The 23,127-nt window shown below is 41.3% G+C and overlaps 1 protein-coding gene across 1 annotated transcript; it reads right to left on the reverse strand.

Annotated features, from left to right (window-relative positions):
- Positions 1 to 873: 873 nt before the first annotated feature.
- Positions 874 to 6,972, reverse strand: LOC110203707 (PC-esterase domain-containing protein 1A-like). Its single transcript, XM_078147813.1, has one exon. The coding sequence runs from the start codon at positions 6,725 to 6,727 to the stop codon at positions 5,279 to 5,281; it is 1,449 nt and encodes a 482-aa protein (XP_078003939.1). The 5' UTR covers positions 6,728 to 6,972; the 3' UTR covers positions 874 to 5,278.
- Positions 6,973 to 23,127: the final 16,155 nt, after the last annotated feature.

The raw sequence follows: 23,127 nt of genomic DNA on the forward strand, positions 1-23,127 counted from the left end.
CTGCTTTTTTTAAAATTTCAGATGGAGCATGATAGATTCTGCTCCAGCCTTTTATCTTTACTCTGTGTGTAAATGTGTTTCTTGTAAACAACACATTGCAGGATTCTGGTTTTTAATCCACTCTGCTAACTGCTTCTGTTTTATGGGAGAGTTCATACCATTCACATTCACAGTTATGATTACTAACTCTGTATTTCCCTCCATCCTATTTTTCACTTGTTTATTCTTCTCTCTCTCTCTCTCTCTCTCTCTCTCTCTTTCTCTCTCTCCTTTCACTTCATCCCTCTTCACCAGTGTTTGCTTCTGAATACCACCTCCCTTAATCTGATCTCCCTTCTATAAGTCCCTCCATTTTTCTCTTCTCCTTCCCCTCCTACTTCCCTATGGGATAAGATAGATTTCTATACCGAATTGTTATTATGTATATTATTCCCTCTTTTAGTCTAATCTGATGAGAGCAAGATTCAAACAATGCTCACCCTCTCCCTTCTTTTCCTCTACTGTGATAGGTCTTTCATACCTCTCCATGTGATATAATTTACCCAGTTCTGCCTCCTCCTTCCCATTTCTCCCAACACAATCCTTTTTTCAGCCCTTAATTTTTTATATCATCAAAGTCAACTTATACCCACATCCTCTATGTATACTCCTTCTAACTGCCCTAATAATGATACAGTTCTTAAGAGTTACAAGTATCATCTTCCTACAGTAGGGATGTAAACAGTTTAACCTCACTGAATAACAAGTTTTTTCTTTTCTGTTTACCTTTTTATGCTTCTCTTGAATCTTGTATTTGAAAACTGAATTTTCTGTTCAGCTCTGGTCTTTTCATCAGGAAAGTTTGAAAATCTCCTATTTCATAGAATGCCCATTTCCCCCTCTGAAAGATTACGCTCAATTTTGCTAGGTAGTTTTAAAAAAATTTTTCTCATTAATTTTAATCTTAAATACAAAACAAAAAGAAAAAAAGAACATTTCCATATACACAGCAGAACATGAGAGGATTCAATATAAAACAATAAATTTCCATTTCACAAAAACCTATGTAATAAATCCTACACATTTGTTTTCAAAACAACCCAGCATTTCTGGTTTTCCTTCTAGGTTTTCTTTTGTTCTCTGCCATGTACTTTTTATTTTATTTTTTCCCTCCCTTCCCCACTCCCGGCCTAGAGAAAGCTACAATTAAATGCAAATATACATACACATATACATACATATCCAGAAACATGCACACATATATACATATACATACAAACATATATGTAAGACCATATGCATATTTGTATTTGTCAGTTCTTTCTCTGGAGTGGAAAGTACCTTCCTTCATAGGTCCAAGTCTTTCTTGTTTTTCTAAATCAACCAGCTCATCATTTCTTACATCACAGCAGTATTCCATCACAATCATATACCACAGGTTATTTAGCCATTCCCCAAAAGAAGGGCTCTGTCATTTTAGCCAATCTGATAGGTGTAAGATGATATCTCAGTTATTTTAATTTGCATTTCTCTAATCAATCATGATTCAGAGCATTTTCTCATATAATTATATATAATCTTCATTTCTTCACTTAAAAGCCACCTGTTCATATCCTTTGGCTATTCATGAATTGGGGTATAACTTGTATTCTAATAAATTTGACAAATTTCTCCATATATTTGAGAAGTGAGACCCCTACCTGAGAGATTGTGTATGAAAGTTTCCCCCCCACAATTTTCTGCTTTCCTTCTAATCTTGGCTTGGTTTTACTCATACAAGAGCTTCTTAACTTAAAATATTTGAAATCACCTGTTTTATACCTCAACATTGCTCTCTATCTCTTGTTTCTTCGCATATTATTTTCCTATCCATGAGTCTGATAGGAAATATGTTTCATGTTATAATTTTCTTGTGATAGCTCCCTTTATATCTAGGTCATATATCCATTTTGACCTTATCTTTGTACATAGTTTAAGATATTGGCCCAATCCTGCCAGACTGCTTTCTACCTTTCCCAATAATTTTTACCCAATAATGAATTCTTCTCCCCAAACCTTAAATCTTTACATTTGTCAAACACAAAGTTATATAATACTTTACTACTGTGTATTATATATCTACTCTGTTCCACTAATCCACTTCTCCATTTCTTTTTCAGTCCCAGATAATTCTGCTATCCACTTCTATTTTATGGGTAAATTCATCCACATTCACATTCTAAGTTATAATTACTTGCGTATTTCCCTCCATCCCATTTTTCCTCCCTATCCTTCTCTCTCCATTTACCCTATCCTTCCTCACTCATCTAATTTACTTCTACCCACTACCTTGCCCTCCTATTCCTTAATTTATCCACCCCTTTAAGAGTCCCCTCTAATTCCTCTTCCGGAATCTTCCTCCTTAATCTACCTATCTTTCTAAGAGTTTCTCCCTTCTCCCTTCCCCCTCCTAATTCTTAATCTACACACCCTTCTAAAAGTCCTTCCCTTATCCTATCCCCTTGCCTTCTTATTTCTTTCTAAATTTAGAAGGCTTTTATACCTCTCTAGATGTATAAGCTGTTCTCTTTTTAGCCCATTTCTGATGAGGTTTCAGCACTACCAGCCCTCCCCACCACTTACTTCTGTATCAATTCTCCCTTTCATGACTCATTTGTATGAGATAATTACTCTTTTTTATCTCCCCTACAATTTTATTTTTTAGAATCACCCCATCATACACACCACAGCCCAAGCCTTTCTTTCAAACTACCCAAATACTGATGACAGTCATAAGAGTATTGATGACATTTTCACATATAAGTAAACAGTTTGACCTTATTGAATCCCTTATAATTGGTCTTTAATATTTACTTTATATATCTCCTGGATCTTATATGTTGAATTTTCCATTAAGCTCTGCTCTTTTTGTCACAAACACCTGAAAGTCTTTCAATTCATTAAATGCCCTTTTTTTTTCCCATTCAGGATTATGCTTAACTTCACTGGGTAACTTATCCTTGGTCATAATCCCAAATCTTTTGTTCTTTTTAACATAGTGTTCCAGGACCTATTGTCCTTCAACACAGAAACTATTAGGTCTTGTGTAATCCTGATTGTAGCTCCACAATATTTAAATCTTTTTTTTTCTTGTTGTTTGCAGTATTTTCTCTTTAAACTGGGAGCTTTGAAACTTGACTATGATATTCCTGCAAGTTTTCCTCCTGGGATATCTTTCACGTGGTGATTGGTGGATTTTTTTCCTATTTCTGCTTTATCTTGTTCTAGAATTTTAGGGCAATTTTCCTTAATCATTTCTTGTAATATTTTATCAAGATTCTTTTTTTAACCTTCAGGAAGTCCTACAATTCACTTGTTTCTCTTTGATCTGTTCTCTAGATCAGTTGTTTTTCTATTGAGATATTTCACATTCTCTTCTATTTTCTCATTCTTTTGGTTTTATTTTATTATTTCTTCTTGTCTTGTAATGTCATTAGTTTCCCCTTGCCCAATTCTATTTTTTAAAGAGTTATTTTCATCCTTAAGTTTTTGATTATTTCTGGTTGGTTGACTTACTTTTCATAATTTTCTTGGATTGCTCTTATTTTTTTTTCTATTTTTTTCCTTGATCTCTCTTATGTGATTTTTAAAGCGCCTTTTAAGTTCTTCCAAGAATTTTTTTTGTGCTTGGGACCATTTGATGTTTCTCATTGAAAAAGGAGTGACTTTTTTTTTTAGCTCCACTATCTTCCTGTGAACATGAACCCAGATTTTTTCTATCCCCATAGTAGCTATCTATGGTTGGGTTCTTTCTCTTTTGCTTAATCATTTTTATTTTCATTTTGTTTTATTTTATTTTAGCAGCTTTTTATTATAATCAGGTTCTAGTCTCGAGGTGTAGGGAATGATGGCCCAGGCCTCAGTTCCTTCTTACTGTTATTTTCTGAGATCTGTCCTGGGGCCTAGCTGTGGGCACTCCTCTCCATCCCTAAGCCACAGCTAGGATCCCTAGCCATGCTATCCAGAAAATGATCTTACTCCCTGTACTTACTCCTTTTGGTGTCTGCAAACTTCAACTGTCCTTTCTGCCCTGGAACTGTAACCAGGGACTCTGCTCTCTAGCAAGTGCCCACACACAGCAGGGTCCTAGCCCCTCTGCTACTGCACTTATCAGGTGTGTGCTAGCCTTTTCTCCTCAGCAGCCATAGCCTGGGACTATATCTGGTTAGCACAGCTGTGCTTGGCATCCTTTGACAATGGAAGGTCCTGCAGTCTTCTCCTATTCAACCATCAGACCCCCACATTGTTCATGAGGTGAAAGTTCCTGTGGTCGAGTCTGCTTCCCAAACCAGCTGCCCCCAGGGTTTACTGTTTGTTGATTCTGCAGAGTAGGCCTGGAGTCCTGCACTTCACTCCACCCTTGGAGATTGAGTCTTTCCTGGGGTTCTCTTAAGTTGTCTTAGGACAGGCCTGCAGAACCTTTGACCTACTAAAAGATTTCCTCTCCATACAAAGGATATTTTTCCTCTACATTTTTCAAGGGCCACTCAAAATCCTTTGGTGTGCTGCAAGCAGCCTGAAGGCTGTAAGTGGCCTGTAGGCCACAGTTTGTGTAGACCTGTCTTAGGAGGACAACTGCTTTACCCCAACTTTTATTTATTTCTGCTGCTCTATGTTCACTCTGAGGTGACGGTCTGTCTTTTTTTGTGGAGGAAATTTGGAGATTGTGAAGTTGTCTGACCTACTCCACCATCTTCCCAGAATCCTTTGTTAGCTAGTTGATTTTTGGTTGTAATCTAAGCTCCTTTGCCTTACAGAATATCATATTTCAAGCCCTCCAATCCTTTACTGTAGGAGCTGTTAAGTCTTGTATAATCCTGACTGTGGCTCCTTGATATTTGACTTATTTCTTTCTGGTTGCTTGCAGTTTTTTCTCCTTGACCTGATAGTTTTGGAATTTGAATATAATATTCCTTGGAGTTTTCATTCTGGGATCTCTTTCAGGATGTGATCAGTGTATTCTTTAAATGACTATTTTACTCTCTGGTTCCAGGGTATCAGGACAATTTTCCTTTATAATTTCTTGAAAGATGCTGTCCAGGCTCTTTTTTGATCACGGCTTTCAGGGTAGTCCAATAATTCTTTTCTTTTCTTTTTTTCTTTTTCTTTTTGAGTTCTTTTGCCCCAGTAGGAGGGAACATCTTTACTGGTACAAAACAGGAAATAGACTCATGAAAATCAATCCATCTGGCTATGTCCATAGGAAGGGCAATCTGCCCATGGCTAGTTCAGTCATATCCTTGGGCAAGAAGGAGGTTGTTCATTGTTTTTGGCCAGGTCTGGGCCACTGTCTACCAAAGCCTCTTTCCCTTGGTCGGTTATAGGGGCCATTAGGCACATGGCGCTGGAAACGTGGCATCATCACATTGTGGCGCAGTCCATAGTGAGGAAGAGATTGGGCAAGAGGCCGGGGAGCAGGTGGGGAGTCCAACATAGCAGGAGGAGGTAAGGGATCACTGAAGGCCATATAGTTGAGGGGGAAATAGCCAGGCAGGACAGGATTATCTGAGAAGAAGCAGCTGTCTTGAGGCAGGACTTGAGGTGAAGGGTGGGGTAAGGGTAGGGGTGGAGGTTGGGATGGAGGCAGGAACTGGGGCTGGAGCTTCCTATCTGGCCGGGTCGGAGGACGATCAGTTTCTTGGCCTACTGGATCAAAGGAATGAGACCTCTTAGTCCTCTGAGATGAACATCTCCAGGATGCAGACTCCTCAGTCCTTTGTACTGGCTGCTCTAAGGGGGACCATTCCAGGGGTACAAATGATGACTGATTCCTAAAATAAGGTTCCTCAGCTGCCTGGGCTAGATGTCTCCAGGGTGCCAAAGGCCCCTCAGATGGCTGGCCTGGATGCCTCCAGGATGAAGGCCCCTTGGACCTTTGGCCTTGATATTCTAGGGATGACTGCTCCTGACTCCACTTCCTAAGAGGGGGGCCCCGTCGGGGAGCCTCCACCCCCCAGGCTTCAGCCACATGGGCCAGCAATAGCTGTGAGAGGTGGCGGTGGGCATGTTGGTCCCAATGGATGCCATCCAAACGCCGATGCTGAACTGCATGTCGGAAGTGGAAATGCAGGTCGAGCACATCGAAGCGGTGCTCATCTGCCAGCATTGAGCAGTAGAAGTTTGCTTCCAACACATCTGCACGTAGAGAGCCCGTTGCTGGCTGGAGCTCGGGCAGCAGAAAGCCTCCTGTAATGCGCTCACCCAGTGGCATAGCCAGGGTCCATACCAGAAGGCAGGAGGCGGGCAGCACTTGTTCCATCCTTTCGAATAAACATTCCAAGTTTTCCTGGTAACTTCTAATGGCATCACCACCATACCTGGAGAGGTCCCAGAGGCAGGAGTTTATGATGACCAGGTCAGGAGGTGGTCCATGCTCTAACTCAGCTAGGACATCTTCCACATAAGCTGAGTAGACTCGGGTGAGAAAATAGAATCGTAGGAGGTGGTGTCCTGAACTAGACAGAAATTGGCGGACCTCCCGATAATGAGTCCCATTGTGTAGCTCACCTAGCTGTCCCCCTGCCAGCAGGCGGTCCTGCTCAAAGCTCAGCTCCCCCTTGGCCTTGAGCTGGGCTTCTGTTAGTAGGGAGTCTTTCTGCAACAGAAGTACCAGGTCCTTGTACACAGCCCTCTGGATAGAGTCTCCCAGGACAACCACAAACTTGTTGTGCAGCAGCTGCCGGACCTCTGATGACAAGAAATGAACCATGGTGCCTGAGGGTTACAGATAACCAGGCTAGTAGGGACTGGAGACACTTGGCTGAACTCAGCTGGTTTGAAGGAGGTGAGGGAGTGGCCGAGCAGGCTCTTCAGATCAACTTGGAGCTCCAGCTTCTCTCAGTCTGCAGCCCTCAGAAGAGTTGTCCTCCACGTGCTTGGGATGCTCCAGCTCACTGCTCACCACTATTTATCTAGCATCAGAGCGAAAGAGAGGAGATATCCGGGAGGGCCGCCTGGAGGTGGAGGAGATGGAGGAAGCTGTGAGTGAAGGGAGCAGAAGGGGAGGGAAAGCAGGAAGGGGAAAGAAAAGGGAGAGGAGGGAAGAGGGGAGGCGAGGATGGGACAGCCTAGAAAAAAGCAGTCCAATAATTCTTAAATTATCTCTCCTGGATCTATTTTCCAGGTCAGTTGTTTTTTCAATGAAATATTTTATATTTTGTTCTATTTTGTCATTCTTTTGATTTTGTTTGATGTCTCATAGCTTCCACTTGTCCAGTCCTAATTTTTAAGGAATTATTTTCTTCAATTAGCTTTTGTACCTCCTTTTCCATTTGGCCAATTCTACTTTTTAAGGAGTTTTCTTTTTCCAAGCTGTTGACTCTTTTTTCATGATTCTCTTGCATCGCTCTCATTTCTTTTCCCAATTTTTCTTCTACCTCTCTTATCTGATTTTTAAAATCCTTTTTGAGCTCCTCCAAGAGGACTTTTTGGGCTTGAGACCAATCCATATTCCTCTCTGAGGCTTCACATTTAGGTGTTTTGCCATTGTTATCCTCTTCTGAGTTTGTGTTTTGATCTTCCCTACCATCATAGCTTTCTATGGTCAGGGCTTTTTTGCTCATTTTTCAGCCTATTTTATGACAAAGTTAAGCTCTGCTCTTGTGGTACAGGGGGCATTGTCCCAAGCTTCTTGCTCTGGGGGCTAGGGGTCTGGTCACTGGCTTTCTGTGCTGGGGCTTCTGGGACTGGCAGCTTGCCCACTGTGCTAGGGTGGCCTGGCCTAGTCATACCTGTTGTGCTGGGGGGTTCCAGGGCTGGCAGTTTGCCTGCTGCACTGGGGCTGGAGGCCTCACAGCTGGCCTGCTGTGCTACTGGCCTGATAAGCTAGAACCAGGGGGCCTAGGTTGTTGATCTACACTGTGGCTAAGAACCTCCCGCTGGCTTAACTGGACACCACCTGCACTGGGCTGTGCTCTCCTTTTACACAAGTGCTCCCCTTTTTCCTGCAGTCCTTCTAAGTTACCTTGGGCTGGAAAACAGTTTCACCCAATCTTTTTGTGGATTCTGTCACTCCAGAATTCATTTAGAGGCTTGATTTAAAGTTGTTTTGAGGGAAACTGGGAAGAGCTTAAGCAAATTCCTTGGCTCTGCCTCCCTAGATCAATCGTCTTTCCACCGTTGATGTCATCCTTTCAAATGTTACCCTCCTATTTATGTGTCCCTTGTCCCCTTCCTCTCCAAGTGCCTACTCTTGATTCTATTTCTGCCTTTTCTCTGTGTGCCACCTCCTTCTCTGAGTCCTTCTCCTTTCCGTGACCCTTCTTTTCTCACTGTGCCCTTTATCCGTCAGTAAATCCTTCTGTTCTCTGTGTCCTCTCTTCTCTGAGTTCTTTTTGTGTGTCCCCTTTCCTCACTCTGTCTCCTCCCTTGTCTACATTCCATTCATCTCTGTGTGCCATTTTCCTCCCTTTGCCCCTTAATTCTCTATTTCCTTCTCATCTTTCTGCACCCATGTCCCTCTATACGCATCCTTCTCTGACTATAATTTCCTTCTCTATGCACTGGATCCAGTTTGTACTTCCTTGTCTTTCCCAGTATCTTTTTTCTCTGTATGTCCACTACTGTCTATGTATCTCACTCTATTCTCTATGAGTCTTGTCAAAAATAAAATGAATTCTGTACTCTGGATTGCAAGGACAAGTCTGCTAGAAACCATTTTTATTATTTTATCATTGTCCTAATCTAAACCTTGTTCTGCTCAGAGAGAAAAATGTACCAACTGAAATAGTCATGTGTCCATTCCCTACCCCTATCCTCCACATATCTCCAACACAAGACACTTTGAAGTAACATTTATGGGAATATTGAAGGAGATTTCACAGTATAACAAAACATATTGGTAGGTGTTTTGACTCCAAACCTGGTGGGCCTTCCAATAGGCCACACTGCTTCTATAATTCAATTGAATTTATATTTTTTGCATTCCTGTTATATTTTATTCTAGGTGTTGGGAATATTCTTCCTATGAAATCATATTCTTTATAGATATGACACATAATTATACATTTCAGGATAAGGTACAAATCAGTGATTTATTTCATCCCAGAGAACAGTAGCCACTTAATCTTGGAGAATAATTTTACTTCTAGTCCCTTCAAGGTATGAGGAAAAAAGCTATTATTCAGGTGGACCAATAAAGGGCCCTTGCTCTTGTCTGGTCACTGCCCTAATTACTTCAAAGGAGGATTCCTTCCTGTACTGTTGGAAGAAGGGAAGAGGACAAAGTAAGACTGATAAGAGCTTCTTTTCCTGATTAATCAATTAAAACTCAGACTCTGAACCTCAGAGTAACAGGAAAATATAAAAGGACATAACATTTCTTGGCTACAAAAAAAATTATCGACAAAAAGTAGAAATTTCATGCAGGCCTTCATCCAATATGACTACTATTGATATTACAGTTATTGACACTGAATGGGGAGTATATTGTCTTAAAAATGTGATATATGCATAGGATCTTAAAGGGACATCATTTGTGCTTTTAAATAATAAAATAATAAGCAACAATAATAAAATAATATAATAATATAATGATAAAAATAAATAATAAAATAATTTAAAAATTTTAAAGTGAATATTAAAAGAAACAACAACCCTGGAACACCAGTGAAGAGCATGGTTTTAGAACACAGATTTTCAAGGCTGGGAGGGTCCTTAGTATACAGGATGTATGAAATGTAAATTAATTTTCATGGGAGAAAATATTGGAGAGAGGATAGAGCTTAGAATAAGATTGTCAGATTGGGAAGTGTTGTTTGGGCTCAGAACGTCAGAATTTGGAGAGATAACATCAAACCCGGGAGTGTACTAAGAACATAGAAAGTCTGAGCTTGTTGGAAATTTAGAATTAAGAAGGTCTGTGCTGGATGGAATCCTCATACCTGGAATAAGAGGGATGACAAGGACCATAAAACATGGAAAATGGTAGAAAGTCAGAGCCTAATACAAAGGGGGAAACTTACAAGTTGTCAGAGCCAGTGGGACTTGAGAACACAGAAAGTCAGATAATCACAATAGAGAAGAGAATGTCAGAACTAGGAATGGTTTTAATACCAAAGAATGTTAGAGCTGGGAGGATTCTTAGAACACAGATGTTCAGAGCTTAGAGGAGCTTGAGAACACATCAAATCATAGGTAGGAAAGAGTTTTCTTTATGTGATTAGTGGGTCAAAGTAGTGATATGGTTAGGTTAATTTACAAAACAATAGGAAAATATAATTTTGGCATGAGATGCAGCTTTTATTTCAATATAGTTTCTATTAGCACAGAGGTAATGTTCTGAATGAAAACTTACATCCTAAGCCTTCCAGGAAACGGGTGAAGATGAAAATGCTGAGCCCACTTTAAATTACAAAAATAACAACACATGTAATTTAAGATGTAATGTCTTCATTGGATCAGACCACTAATGACTACTATTACTGAAAATGAATAGGGAGGATATTTTGAAAAATATAAGGTGCTAAATACCCAGGACTTAAAAGGGAAACTATTTGTGATTTTCTATCACTGGAATTTTAAGACACATAATAATATGAAAAGAAAAAAGAAAACCTGGCTGGTCAGAGCAGGGTGCATCCTTAGAACATAGAATGTCTGACTGCTGATGTCCCTCCAGGTTTGTAATTGTGGGAAAACATAAACTCATTTTGCAGATGGGGAAAACTCTGGCTCAGATAGACTCATAGCATCATAGAGTTAGAAGAAGAAAGGACCACTAAGATCATTACGTCTAACCTTCCCATTTAATTGAAGAGGAACTTGCAACCCAAGTTGGGGCAGGAATTTGTTCAAGGTCACACAGGTGGTATGTGTCAAAAACAGGATTTGAACTTGAATCTTCTTGAGCATTTCCACTCCCCAAAAGATCTGTACAGGGTTCAATGTAAACTCCTTGTATATCCCAAACTCGAGCCTGAGAGTAGGCCCTCAGTAGTATCACCTAGCCCTCCACCTAGTGGAGAAGAAGGGAGGCTGCAAGAGCAGGCAGAAGGACAGAAGGAAGAAGACCCTTAGCCTTCAATGAAAGCAGGTTCTCACTGGGGTGAGGTCTTCCCTTCCAACAGTGCAGATCCTATCCCATCTATGCCCCTCATCCTGAGTGAGTCTTGTCAGTGTCCTGCCCTCAGTCTTCCTGTTCTGAGTGGTATTAGCTCAGAGAACAGTGGGCAGAGGATGTCACTTACTGATGGCTGCTATGGTCCTCACTGCACACCAGTGATGGTGCTCTAACTACATGTAAGATGAAAGTCACTGGGACAAATGAAGATAAAGTCAGGGAATGTGAAGAGGAGAAGGAGCACATAGAGTAGGGAAGGGCAGTGAGAAGACAGACATTTTGATGAAAGAGAGGGCCATGGAGACAGGTGAAACACACTAAGAGACAAATGGGGGCTTGTAGAGATGGAAGGGACACAGATAGTAGGGACACATAAAAGAGGGGCACGTGGTAAGGGGAGAGACACACAGAAAGGGAAGGGGACCCTTTCAGAAGAGAGGGGAGAGAGAGAAAGGAGAGGGAACATACAAAGGAAGACCTTAAGACTGTTAAGAAGATGGACACAGGAAAGGGAGGGCCATGGAGACACATGAAACACATGAGAGAGAAGAGTAGGAATATAGAGAGAGGAAGAACACTGACAACAGGGACAAATCAAAGAAGTTGTTGTTCAGTTGTTCAGTGGTGTCTGACTCTTTGTGACCCTATGAAGCATAACACACCAGACCCTTCTGTCCTCCACTATCTCTCAAAATCTGTCCAAGCTCATGTTCATTGTTTCCATGACACTCTATCTCATCCTCTGCTGTCCCCTTCTCCTTTAGCCTTTAATCTTTTCCAACACCAGGGTCTATTCCAATGAGTCTCATCTTCTCATTATGTGGCCAAAGTATTGAAGCTTCAGCTTTAGTATTTGTCCATCCAATGAATAATATGAATTAAAATTAAAATTATTGAAGCTTTTGCAGGACAGTCCTCTTTACATGGATGGTGTTAAGATATATAAGTGGAAAAAAAATAACCAGTAATAAGTTTAGAGTTTAAAAGTATAATTCTCTCCCCTTGTAATCCCCAGAACAGTGACCATAATGAGAGCAGACGCGCGCGTGCGCACACACACACACATACACACACACACACACACACACACACACACAAACACACAAAAATACAATAAGAAAAAATGTGAAGAAATACTAGGTCAGAGATGCTAGGCTTTTCTTGCCCCCTTTTGGAAGATTGATCTTTGTGATATATGATGCCAAATCTTTGCAGTTCATAGTGGGTCTATTAGTACAATGGGGTCATTATGAACCAGAGCAGCTCTAGGAACAGCAAGCCACAGAACGGACATTTCTGATCCAGTCAACTATTCATCAACATATCAGGGTCATTGGTAGTAAAGCAGCTAAGAGGTCATAAGCCTCTTGTATGCAACCTGTACTGGGATCTAAGTTCACACCAAAGCTTCCACATTCCCCTGCCCACTCAGTGTTCCCTGGCCCACCTGGCAAAATATCTCCCTCTAGGACAGTGAAATCTGAGGAATGATGCAAAATCTATGCCCCCCACTGCCCATGGAGGCCTATGGTTGCTGAATGTGCTGGCCCAACTTTTGGTCTTATTATGCTGGCAATCAACAACAGCCAGGGAATTCAGGGCTTGGTGTTTTCTTCACCCTTCTGACTAGAATCCTCCAGCATGCAGTAAGTTAATCATGCTGCCTGAATGGGAGCCAGCTCTCTCTTGCATGGAGATGAGTCACAAAATATATGATCAGGAGGTCTTTCGGGACCAGGAGCCATGCATTGTCTGCCCATCCAATCATTTCACCATCCATATTTGCAGGGTTCTTTCCCCAACTCTATTACAACTTGAGTCATGAGGCCTTTGACTCTCATCCCAATTGCCAACTATGTCAAATGTTAGAGGCCAGCCTAAGACTAAGTACAGCCTGAGTACTTATAAGTAAATTATATACATAACTGAGTACTTATACTCAGTTCAGAATCACTGTTGGGATGATCAGGTCTACTTTGTGCTCACACAGTATGGAAATGCAACAAGGATAGACTGATCCTTACCTTCTCTGGACTTGGCTTTCCTCCTTTCCATACGGAAAAGTATCTAGTCAGCAGGGCAGGGTACCAGGACAGGGAATATTGACTCCAGTGGATCTTCGGAAATCTACCAAGTTGGAAAGGCCCTGACTACATGTGGGTGGGAATGTTTCTGCCTTTAGGTGATTAGAAAGTTGCACCAGGGAAGCAGGAGCCAATCAGGTCCTGAGATTGCTTTGTCTCCTGTTGGGGAAAACTAATTGCTGTTTGAGGAGGAAAAGAGAAGGCATGTACCAAACTCTTGTTGTGGAGAAATGCTGGTAGACTTTAGTCCTATCATGCAGACCTTGGAATTGAAATGAAAGCAAGGCCTTGGTGAATTTCACATCAGCTCTTTACAAATTCACTGTCAGATTGGGAAAAGAAAACGAAATGGCATTGTGAGCCACGCATTTCATTATTTTGTTAACAAAGCAAAGCAACTGTGGGAAGAATAAGGTTTTCTGGGAAGTGATAACCCTGGACCTAGGATTTATAGAGCTTTGGTCTTTTTGCTCTTTGATGAGGATACATGATACATTGTGGTCATGACAGATGACCGGTGTGGGTCTGTGTGCATTAGACTGTGGTACACATAATGTTTTTGAAGAACCATAGGGTGGTTGTGCTACTATGTCTCCACAGGGTCCCTCTGATGGATATGTGACTATCACTAGATTAGGCAGTTTACTGAGAGAATACATGACAGAGCTTTCCATTGTCTTTGGTGCTGAAGTGATGGTTTCTGTATCTGTTGATATCTCATCTAACTACCAAGCTGTTGTGTAAATCCTTGAAAACTCATTTTGTCAAAAGGTAAAACTGGGATAAGGACTTGTCACGAGAGAGAGAGAGAGAGAGAGAGAGAGAGAGAGAGAGAGAGAGAGAGAGAGAGAAGGATATAAACAGGAAGCCAAAGAATTGAATTCAGGCCAATCAGAACCTGTTGAAGCTCACGAGGTGAAACTGGATATTTTTTGGAAATGACTGCTCTTTTGATATTTTAAAAAAAAATTTAGCTCTCACACTTCTAGTCTTAGAACTTCTAGAGAGATAAGAATACACCAGTGAGCTGAGAGTAGAAGAAGCAGCAGAATCTAATTGGATATACTACTCAGTTTTCAGTTGGGAAGATCTAGGTTCACATCCTACCTTGGACACTTACTAGCTGTGTGATCTCAGACTGCTCCCATCACCACTCTGGGGTTCAGTTTTTTCTTCTGTAAAATGAGAAGGCTGGATTAGTTCACCTTTGAGGTCCCTTCCAACTCTATATCTCTGAGCCTAAGTTGTGATTTGGCACAAGTTCCTTTGCCTCCTTGGGCTTCCTTTTCCTCTGTAGCATAAGCAAACTGGACTAGGTGGACTCTGAGGGTGCTTTAAGATGGAGATTTAAGAGCAGAACCCACAAAAAGACAGAGTGAAACAAATTTACAGCCCAAGACAGCCTGGATAGTTGATCAGAAAGGTATATTGCGCTGGGTGGGGAGAGGAGCTCAATTTGGCATGGGGACGCAGGCCTCAGTGAACCTGGAGCAGGCCTCAGAGGACTGAATTGTGGGCACCTGTGGTGGTTTCCAGACTTCTCAACCCACGAATGCCAAAGACAACTTAGAAGGTCAGTGGGAAAAGTCTGTGTCTGTGAGAGAGAAGAAAAGTCCAAGCCCCAGTCCCCAAGCTCAGCCCCAGGGCAGCGGCTGCTTCCAGAGCTTCTGGCCACAGGGAGAATCATGTGGTTGATCAGAGGGGGACTACAGGGATCTTTTGGCTGGTGCAGGACTCTCTTGCTTTGCCTGTGCTTGGATCTGGGTCACAGTTCTGGGTGGTGGTCCTGGGGTAGGGAAGAGTGTTGGCATGGTGGAGCTTGTAGTGGTGTTAAAGAGAAAATCCTCCTCAAAGTTCCAAGGCAGAAAAGAATGCTTGTGGTCACTCATAGACCAGAGCACAGGCCAGGAAAGGAGTAAACACCTCGCCCCTTATCATACCACCTTGGAAGAACTGGAAATTTACAGGTCCCTAGAATTATCTCTGAAAACAACTCCTGAAGCTTGGGAGAGCACATTTTACACACTGGAAGAAGACCCCTACCTTAACAAAGAGTTTATAACTCAAGTAATTGGCTGGGTTCATGAGCAAAAAAAGGCACAAAAAAAGTCAGACCATAGAAATCTTTCTTTGGTGACAAAGAAGATCAAAACATACAACCAGAAGAAGAAACAAAGGCAAAGCTCCTACATCCAAAGCCTCCAAGAAAAATATGAATCCTTCTCAGGCCATGGAAGAGCTCAAACGGAGTTTGAGAAACAAGTAACAGAAGTAGAGGAAAAACTGGGAAGAGAAATGAGAGTGGTGCAAGAAAATCATGAACAACAAGTCAACAGCTTGCTAAAGGAGACCTAAAAAAATACTGAAGAAAATAACACCTTAGAAAATAGACTAACCCAAATGGCAAAAGAGGTCCAAAAACCCAATGAGGAGAAGAATGCCTTAAAAAGAAAAATTGGCCAAATGGAAAAGGAAGTCCAAAAGCTCACTGATGAAAATCCTTCCTTAAAAATTAGAATGGAGCAAATAGAAGCTAGTGACTTTATGAGAAATCGATACATTGTAAAACAAAACCAAAAGAATGAAAAAATAGAAGACAATGTGAAATATCTCATTGGACCAAACAACTGACCTGGAAAATAGATCCAGGAGAGATAATTTAAGAATTACTGGACTATCTGAAAGCCATGATCAAAAAAAGAGCCTAGGGGCAGCTAGGTGGCGCAGTGGATAGAGCACCGGGCCTGAAGTCAGGAGGACCTGAGTTCAAATCCGGCCTCAGACCAAACACTTGACACTTACTAGCTGTGTGACCCTGGGCAAGTCACTTAACCCCAATTGCATAAAAAAGCCAAAAAAAAAAAAGAGCCTAGACATCATCTTTCAAGAAATGATCAAGGAAAACTGCCCTGATATTTTAGAACCAGAGGGCAAAATAGAAATTGAAAGAATCCACAGATCTCCTCCTGAAAGAGATCCCCAAAGGAAAACCCCTAGGAATATTGTAGCCAAATTCCAGAGTTCCCAGGTCAAGGAGAAAATATTATAAGCAGCCAGAAAGAAACAATTCAAGTATTGTGGAAACACAATCAGGATAACACAAGATTTAGCAGCTTCTATGTTAAGGGATCGAAGAGCATGGAATGTAATATTCTGGAGGTCAAAGGAGATAGGATTACAACCAAGAATCACCTACCCAGCAAAACTGAGTATAATCCTTCAGGGGGAAAAATGGTCATTCAGTGAAACAGGGGACTTTCAAGCATTCTTGATGAAAAGACCAGAGCTGAAGAGAAAATCTGACTTTCAAATACAAGACTCAAGAGAAGCATGAAGAGGTAAACAGGAAAGAGAAATCATAAGGGACTTACGAAGGTTAAACTGTTTACATTCCTGCATGGAAAGATGATATTTGTAACTCATGAGACCTTTGTCAGTATTAGGGTAGTTGGAAGGGAAAAATTATATGTATGTGTGTATGTATATGTATATGTGTATATATATATATATACACACATATATATATATATATATTAAAAAGAGAAAAAGAAGTGTTTCCTTCTCAGTGGCATAAAGCAAATCAAATATTATCTCCTATTCAAGAAACATTTTATCCATGTTATATTCTTCCCATCATATGAATGAGATTGATCATACATATATACATTTTATTTTGCCGTCTTATGGATTTCAATCATGTCATGCCTACTTACTATAGGTATAGCCCAAGGCTCTATCTTGGGCCGTCTCTTTTTCTTTCTTTATATTCAGTCCCCTGGTTATCTCCTGAGTTCACATAGTTTTAATTATCATATATCTGCAGATGACTCTTAGATCTATATATCTAACTTGATTTTCTCTTTTGAACTCTAGGCCCACATTATCAACTACCTAATGAACATTTCAAACTGGATTCCCTGTACACATTGCAAAGTTGACAAGTAAAAAAAAAATCACAGCTTTCCACTTTTTTAAACTTCATCATTTTTATCAAGGGCACTCCTTTTTACCAGTCTCTTGAAGTCAAACCTCTGGGATTACCTTTGACTCCTTATTGTGTCACCCCACATCAATTCAAATCAATCAATTATCAAACCTTGTCATTTCTATCTTCACATCATTTATCCCACCTGTCCCCTTCCTCTATTATAGCTACTTCCTTAATTCTGGCTGTCATTAATTCCTGCTTGGTCTATGAATAAATGAACGACTGAATGAATAAAAAAATTTTTTTAAAAAGATGAAGATTTAAGTCCATGATCCTATGGACCCATTTGGTATCTTGAGGTAAGGACTGGGTGAAGAGGGAATTGAGGCAGCAGATAGAAAACACATATAAGAGACATGAAGGAGAGGCTTTTTTTGAGATGGGGGCCATGGTCCAATGACAAGAATAGTGAGATATGGAATTAGAGGAGCCAGATTGGAGTCTCAGTTCTACTAGTGCTACAAAGACTATATCTAGGGTCTCCCTGAATATTTGATTTTTGTGTACTTCAGGGTTAACTTTTTCATACTATTCCCTTCTCTTCAGTCTCTCATTCTTGGTGACCCCAAATCCTAGACCAGAGGCTTCCCACTACTTAGCACCGGGACTATAAATACATGCAAAAAGGAAGACAGTCTCTCCCCTCAATGACTTTAAAGTCCAGAAAGTCAGGAACAGGGTCTGTAAGGGAGTGTGGGCAGGCTTCACAAAATGGAGGGCCAAGAGGAATTCACCAATATGAGAAGCAAGGTAGCTTGTGGAAGGAGACTGCATATTGAGCAGGCCTCAGTGTTGGCAGCATGTTCCAGGGCAAGGAGCCCCAGCTGCTGAGAGATGTTCTAGGATGAGACAACAGGTGAGGCATGATTTTGTTGTCCATAAAGTCAGGAACAGGGCCAGGAGGAGAATTTACCGATCATAGGAAGAGAGACTTGGGGATGGCAGAGAGGGTTCTATTTGGGACTCTGGAATCACACTTCCCTGGCAGACACTTATTCTACCTACATGAAAGGTGTAGCCCAAGCTTTACTGTTTCACATTCCAGGATCTCTCCAATGCCAAGGCACTTTATTTCTCAAAAAAATGAGTGGTTTAGCACAACTCACTCTGGACCTAATCATCCTGCAGGAATGACCATACCAGGCAAAAGCCATCCCTACTTGCCACCCCAGCCCCTGAGACCATATGCTTGTGTGTTTTCTTCCCTCCTTTGACCAATTCCAATGAGAGTCAAGTTGTAATGTCAGTCATTCTCCCCACTCCTTCCTCCTTGTTTATAGATTTCTCCTCATGAGATCATATTCACTAACCTTCTCTCCCTTTCCCCCAGTAAATATTTATCTTTCTCTCCCTTTCCATTCTTTTTATTTTTGAGAGGTAATTGGGGTTAAGTAACTTGCTAGTCAGTATCTGAGGCCAGATTTGAACTCAGGTGCTTCTGACTTCAGGACTGGTGCTCTACCTACCACACCACCTAGCTGTCCTACCTTTCCATTCTTTTGAAAAGATTATCAAGACAAAACAGAAACTCCGGGCATTCTGTCTAGGTAGACTACCTCTATCTCCCTTGAGTTCAGATAGGGTTCAGAATGCAGGCACTTTATTCTGTTTCTTTTCTTATGAGTTTTCATTCATGTTTCCCTTTTTATATTATCCTTGAGTACTTTGTTTATTCTTTGAACTTTCTATGCAGCTCTTGGCTTTTTATGAGGAATGTTTGGATGTCTTCCATTTCAATAAAAGTCTATTTTTCCCCCCAGTGAGATATTCTTGTTTGAAAGCCTATGTCTTTTGCCTTCTGGAATACTGTATTTCAAGCTCTCAGCTCCTTTAGGGGAATAGCTGAAAATCCTGTGTATTCCTGACTGTGGCTCTTTGGCTGTCAAATTCTTTTTTCCAGGCTACTGGCAATATTTTTTATTTGACCTGTAAGCTGTAGATTTTGTTTGTAACATTTCTGGGAGTTTTCACTTTGGGGGTGCTTTCAGGAGATGACCTGTAGATATTTTCCATTTTCTCTTTGGGCTCTGGTTCTAAGAAGCCTAGATAGTTTTCTTGTTTGATTTCTTCAAATATTATATCTAAGCTTTTTTTTCTGGCCACAGCTTTCAGGTTGTCCAACAATTCTTAAATTTTCACTCAATCTTTTTTCCAAGTCAGTTGTTTTTTCTATGTTTTTAAAAAATAAGTTTTCATTTTCCCCTTGTATTTTCTGTATTCATTTTTTTTCTGTACAGTTTAATATTAAAGAGGAAATTTAATATTAAAGAGGAAAATGGAAGGAGTGACAGATTAGAGAAGAAAACAAAATCCTACAATCTGTTGATTACAAGAAACATATTTAAAATACAAAGATATGCACAAAATAAAACTGAGGAGATAGGAAAAAACATATCATGCATCAAGTGATTCCAAAAAAAAGTAGAAATTGCAGTTATGGTATCTGACAAAGCAAAAGCAAATATTCAAAAAAAATAAACAAGGAAACTACACTTGATTAGATGGAAGCATAAATAGTAAACCAATTCCCAATGCCTTAGCATCCAAATTCATAAAGGAAACATTAACAGATGCACCAGAAGACATAGATAGTAACAGAGCAGTGACAGGGAACTTCAATATCCCTCTGGAGCACTGGGCCTGGAGTCAGAAAGACCTGTGTTCAAATATGGCCTCAGGGACTTACTAGCTGCATGATGCTGAACAAGTGACTTCACCTGTGTATCCTAGTTGTGAAATGGGGAGAAGAATATCATCTACCTCACAGGGTTGTTGTGAGGATCAAGTGAGATAATATTTGTAAAAGAGGTACGCACAGTGCCTGGCACATAGTAGGTGCTTAATAAAGGTTGATTGATGAATAGAGTTTCAAGTCTGGAAGATTACACTTCCTTTTATTGTAATAGTGTGCCCAGTTTAGACCAGTCTACCCCGAAGGGTGCAAGGGAGCAAAACCAGAAATACTGAAATGCAAAAGAGGAGGCCTTTCAGATCAAGAAAAATACATTCTACTCTTAGAAAGTATATGAGGCTTCAGGTCCTCAAGTGCATATCTAAGGCTTTGGGGTAAATATTTTGTAACTAGCATTCTTGCTGTGCCATTTAAATGCCTTTGCTAAGAAAAGAAGTCTACTGGCTGATTGTGAAATGGAAACACAGGAGGGAGGGTTTTTGAACTAGTATTAGTACCTTGGGTACTACACCTGGTAGTACCTGTGTGGGGTGGGGGAGTCAACTAAGGCAGGGGTTGTGCAACAAGACATGAATAAGCTGGAGAGTGTGCACACAGAATGGACAGGATGGTAAAGAAGCTAAAATTCATGCCATCTGAGGATGAAGAAATTATGGTGTCTCTGATATTCAGTTAGTAAACATTTATAAAGTGCCTATTAATTGCCAGGCATTTAGGAATAAAAAGAAAAGCCAAAGACAATTGTGACAACTGCTTTTCTCAAGGACGTCACAATTTAATAGAAGAAGCAATACACAAACAGCTGAAGTACAAACACACTATATTACAGGACAAATTGGAAATAAGGAAGAGAACAAAGGCTTTAGAGCTATGGAGGCCCATGAAAAGCTTCTTGTGGAAGGTAGGATTCCAAGTGGGACCCGAAGGAAGTCAGGGAAACCAGGAAGCAGAGATAAGGAGGGAGAGCAATACAGGCAAGAAGGACAGCCTATGAAAATGGCCGTTGGGAGATGGAGCGTCTTGTGCAAAGACCAACAAGGAGGAGAATGTCACTGGATCACAGACTATCTAGAGGGAGAGTGTAGGGTGTAGGGAGAATGCAGGGATGGGGGCAGGTTGTCATCGGTTTTGAGAGCCAAAGAGAGGACTTTATATTTAATCCTTGAGGTCATATGAAGCCACTGGAATATCTTGAGAAGCGGGAGTGACATGTTCACACCTGAGTATTAAGATGGTCACTTTGGCAGCAGAGTGGAGGATGGACTGAAATTGGCAGAGACTTGTGGCAGGAAGACCAACCAGTAGCTAGCGTAGTAGTCCAGGCATGAGGTAGGGAGGGATGTTTGCCCTAAGTCTTCTCCAGAATAATCACCTGCAGTTTCTTCAGGTATATATAGGGCAGGCCCTTGTCAAATGGATTAAACGGAGGTTAGGATCAGAGTAATGGGTGGATCTTGCAAAAAGAGAGATTTAAACTTGATGTCAGAAACACCCACCCCAGACTGATTAGAAGAATCCCAAAGTGAACTGAAGCCTGGGCTGCCTCCTGTCCCTCCCTCAGCTTGCTTTACTTCTTCAGCTAGTCTGGCTTGCCTGCCCTGTGAGTGGCAAAGTGTTGGCAGTTTAGTGGAGGTGGCTTGTCCCTTCTCTGCAGGAGTTGCTTCCCCAACAGATGGTTGTGAGAGATGAGCTGGAAGCAGGCTGGCTTTTCTAGAGAATGCTGCCACTCCAAGGACTCTGGTGTGTTTTTGTGTGTTGGTGACAATTGGTCAGCACTTGCTGCTGGTAGTGATGAGAAAGGTGGGCTCTGTGTTTCCAATGATTTTTCCCTTCCATTATATCTATGGGGACTGGGCTGAATGCGTCTGGTGCAGTAAGGGAGCCTATTCTTTCCAAAGCTCCGGGGTTCAGGGAACAGGTTTGTCTCTATCTTGGTTTCTGGGGAAATGCTGGACAAGGTGGTGGTGATGTATTGACTAGCCTAGCACATGTTGCAACCCACCTCTCCCTCAACAACCTTTGAAAGGCAATTGCCTCCACTGTCTAAAAGAGTCAACAGACCTCCTCAAGCAATCAGAGCACATCCTGAATGACAGTTACCAGACATTATTCCTATAATCTGCAAAATAGTCACGAAGAGGGTTGCCATGGCAACTCCATTTTCTCAGGTTCTCATCCCACTTGCATTTTCATGATGTTTTTTAGATATTAGCTTTAGATTTTTCCAGAGAAAAATCAGTGCAGCCTATTGATTACTTAATAGCTCCAAACCCATCATCTATTCAAGGAGAACTCTGTACTGCCGGCCATGAATGAATGAAAAAGTATTTGTTAAGCAATTACTATGTGCAAAGAAGTGAACTAAGCACTGTACTCCACACTCCCATTGCCAATCCCCACCTCCCCCCCCACATCTATGTTCATGTATTCAATGTTATTGCTCCAAAGGAGTGTCTAATTTGGTGGAACCGTCCTTCCTGATTCAAAGGGAATGAAGGGAAACAGGAAGACTAACAGAACCAGCTCATCTAGTTCTAGGATTTGCTCTGGGGGGGAGGGGTGCTGTTCCCCGTAATCTCCACCCTTATTCTATCTTATCACCTCACCACTCCTCTGCACAGCTTAGCACTGTGCTGACCATTCAGTAGCTACTCAACAAATGGCATTCTAAAGTAAATTGACTTAAACTCTAATAAACAAGGACCTGCGTAACTCAGAAATTGTTGATCATCAACTCTGCTTTTCCTCAAATTTTTTGGGCCTAGGCATGGTGTTCCCAATTCTCCCAACTCTTTTGTGTATACAATTGTTGTTATGATTTATCTTCCTCTCTGACTCTAACAAACAAGAAAAGTTTTGGTCCTGCAGGCCTACAGTTAGGAGGAGGTTTCCTTTGGACAGTGTCAATCTATCCAGAAGTCTCTGAGTATCTCTCTTGTGCCAGGCTGTCAGAGTAGGCTTGAGCCCTGGCAATCTTTTAATGCAGGGTCAGTGTTAAGATGAAAAGATGTCCTAGAAAGACACTGGACAGTTAATAGGAGCCGGTTTACTTTGAGCCAACACAGCACAGAAATTCAACAATATAGTGCCACAGCTTCTCTGGACCCAACCCCTCTCGTCTCCATATAAACACATCTGGTTATCAGAGCAGGGTGCCAGGGAAGAATATGAGGACTTGAGCGGCCTTCAGAAATCCACCAAGGTTGAGTGGCCCTAACTGCCCATTGGTAGAGGTTTTTATTCCTTTAAAGGATCAGGAAGCTACATCTGGGAAACAAGGACCAAT

The sequence above is a fragment of the Phascolarctos cinereus genome, unplaced genomic scaffold (assembly GCF_003287225.1).
Source record: "Phascolarctos cinereus isolate Bilbo 61053 unplaced genomic scaffold, phaCin_HiC Scaffold_8;HRSCAF=390, whole genome shotgun sequence".
Lineage (NCBI taxonomy): Eukaryota > Metazoa > Chordata > Mammalia > Diprotodontia > Phascolarctidae > Phascolarctos > Phascolarctos cinereus.

Bases quoted from the DNA above. Each gene is read 5' to 3' on its own strand.
- LOC110203707 (XM_078147813.1), bottom strand. From the start codon at position 6,727: ATGGTTCATTTCTTGTCATCAGAGGTCCGGCAGCTGCTGCACAACAAG.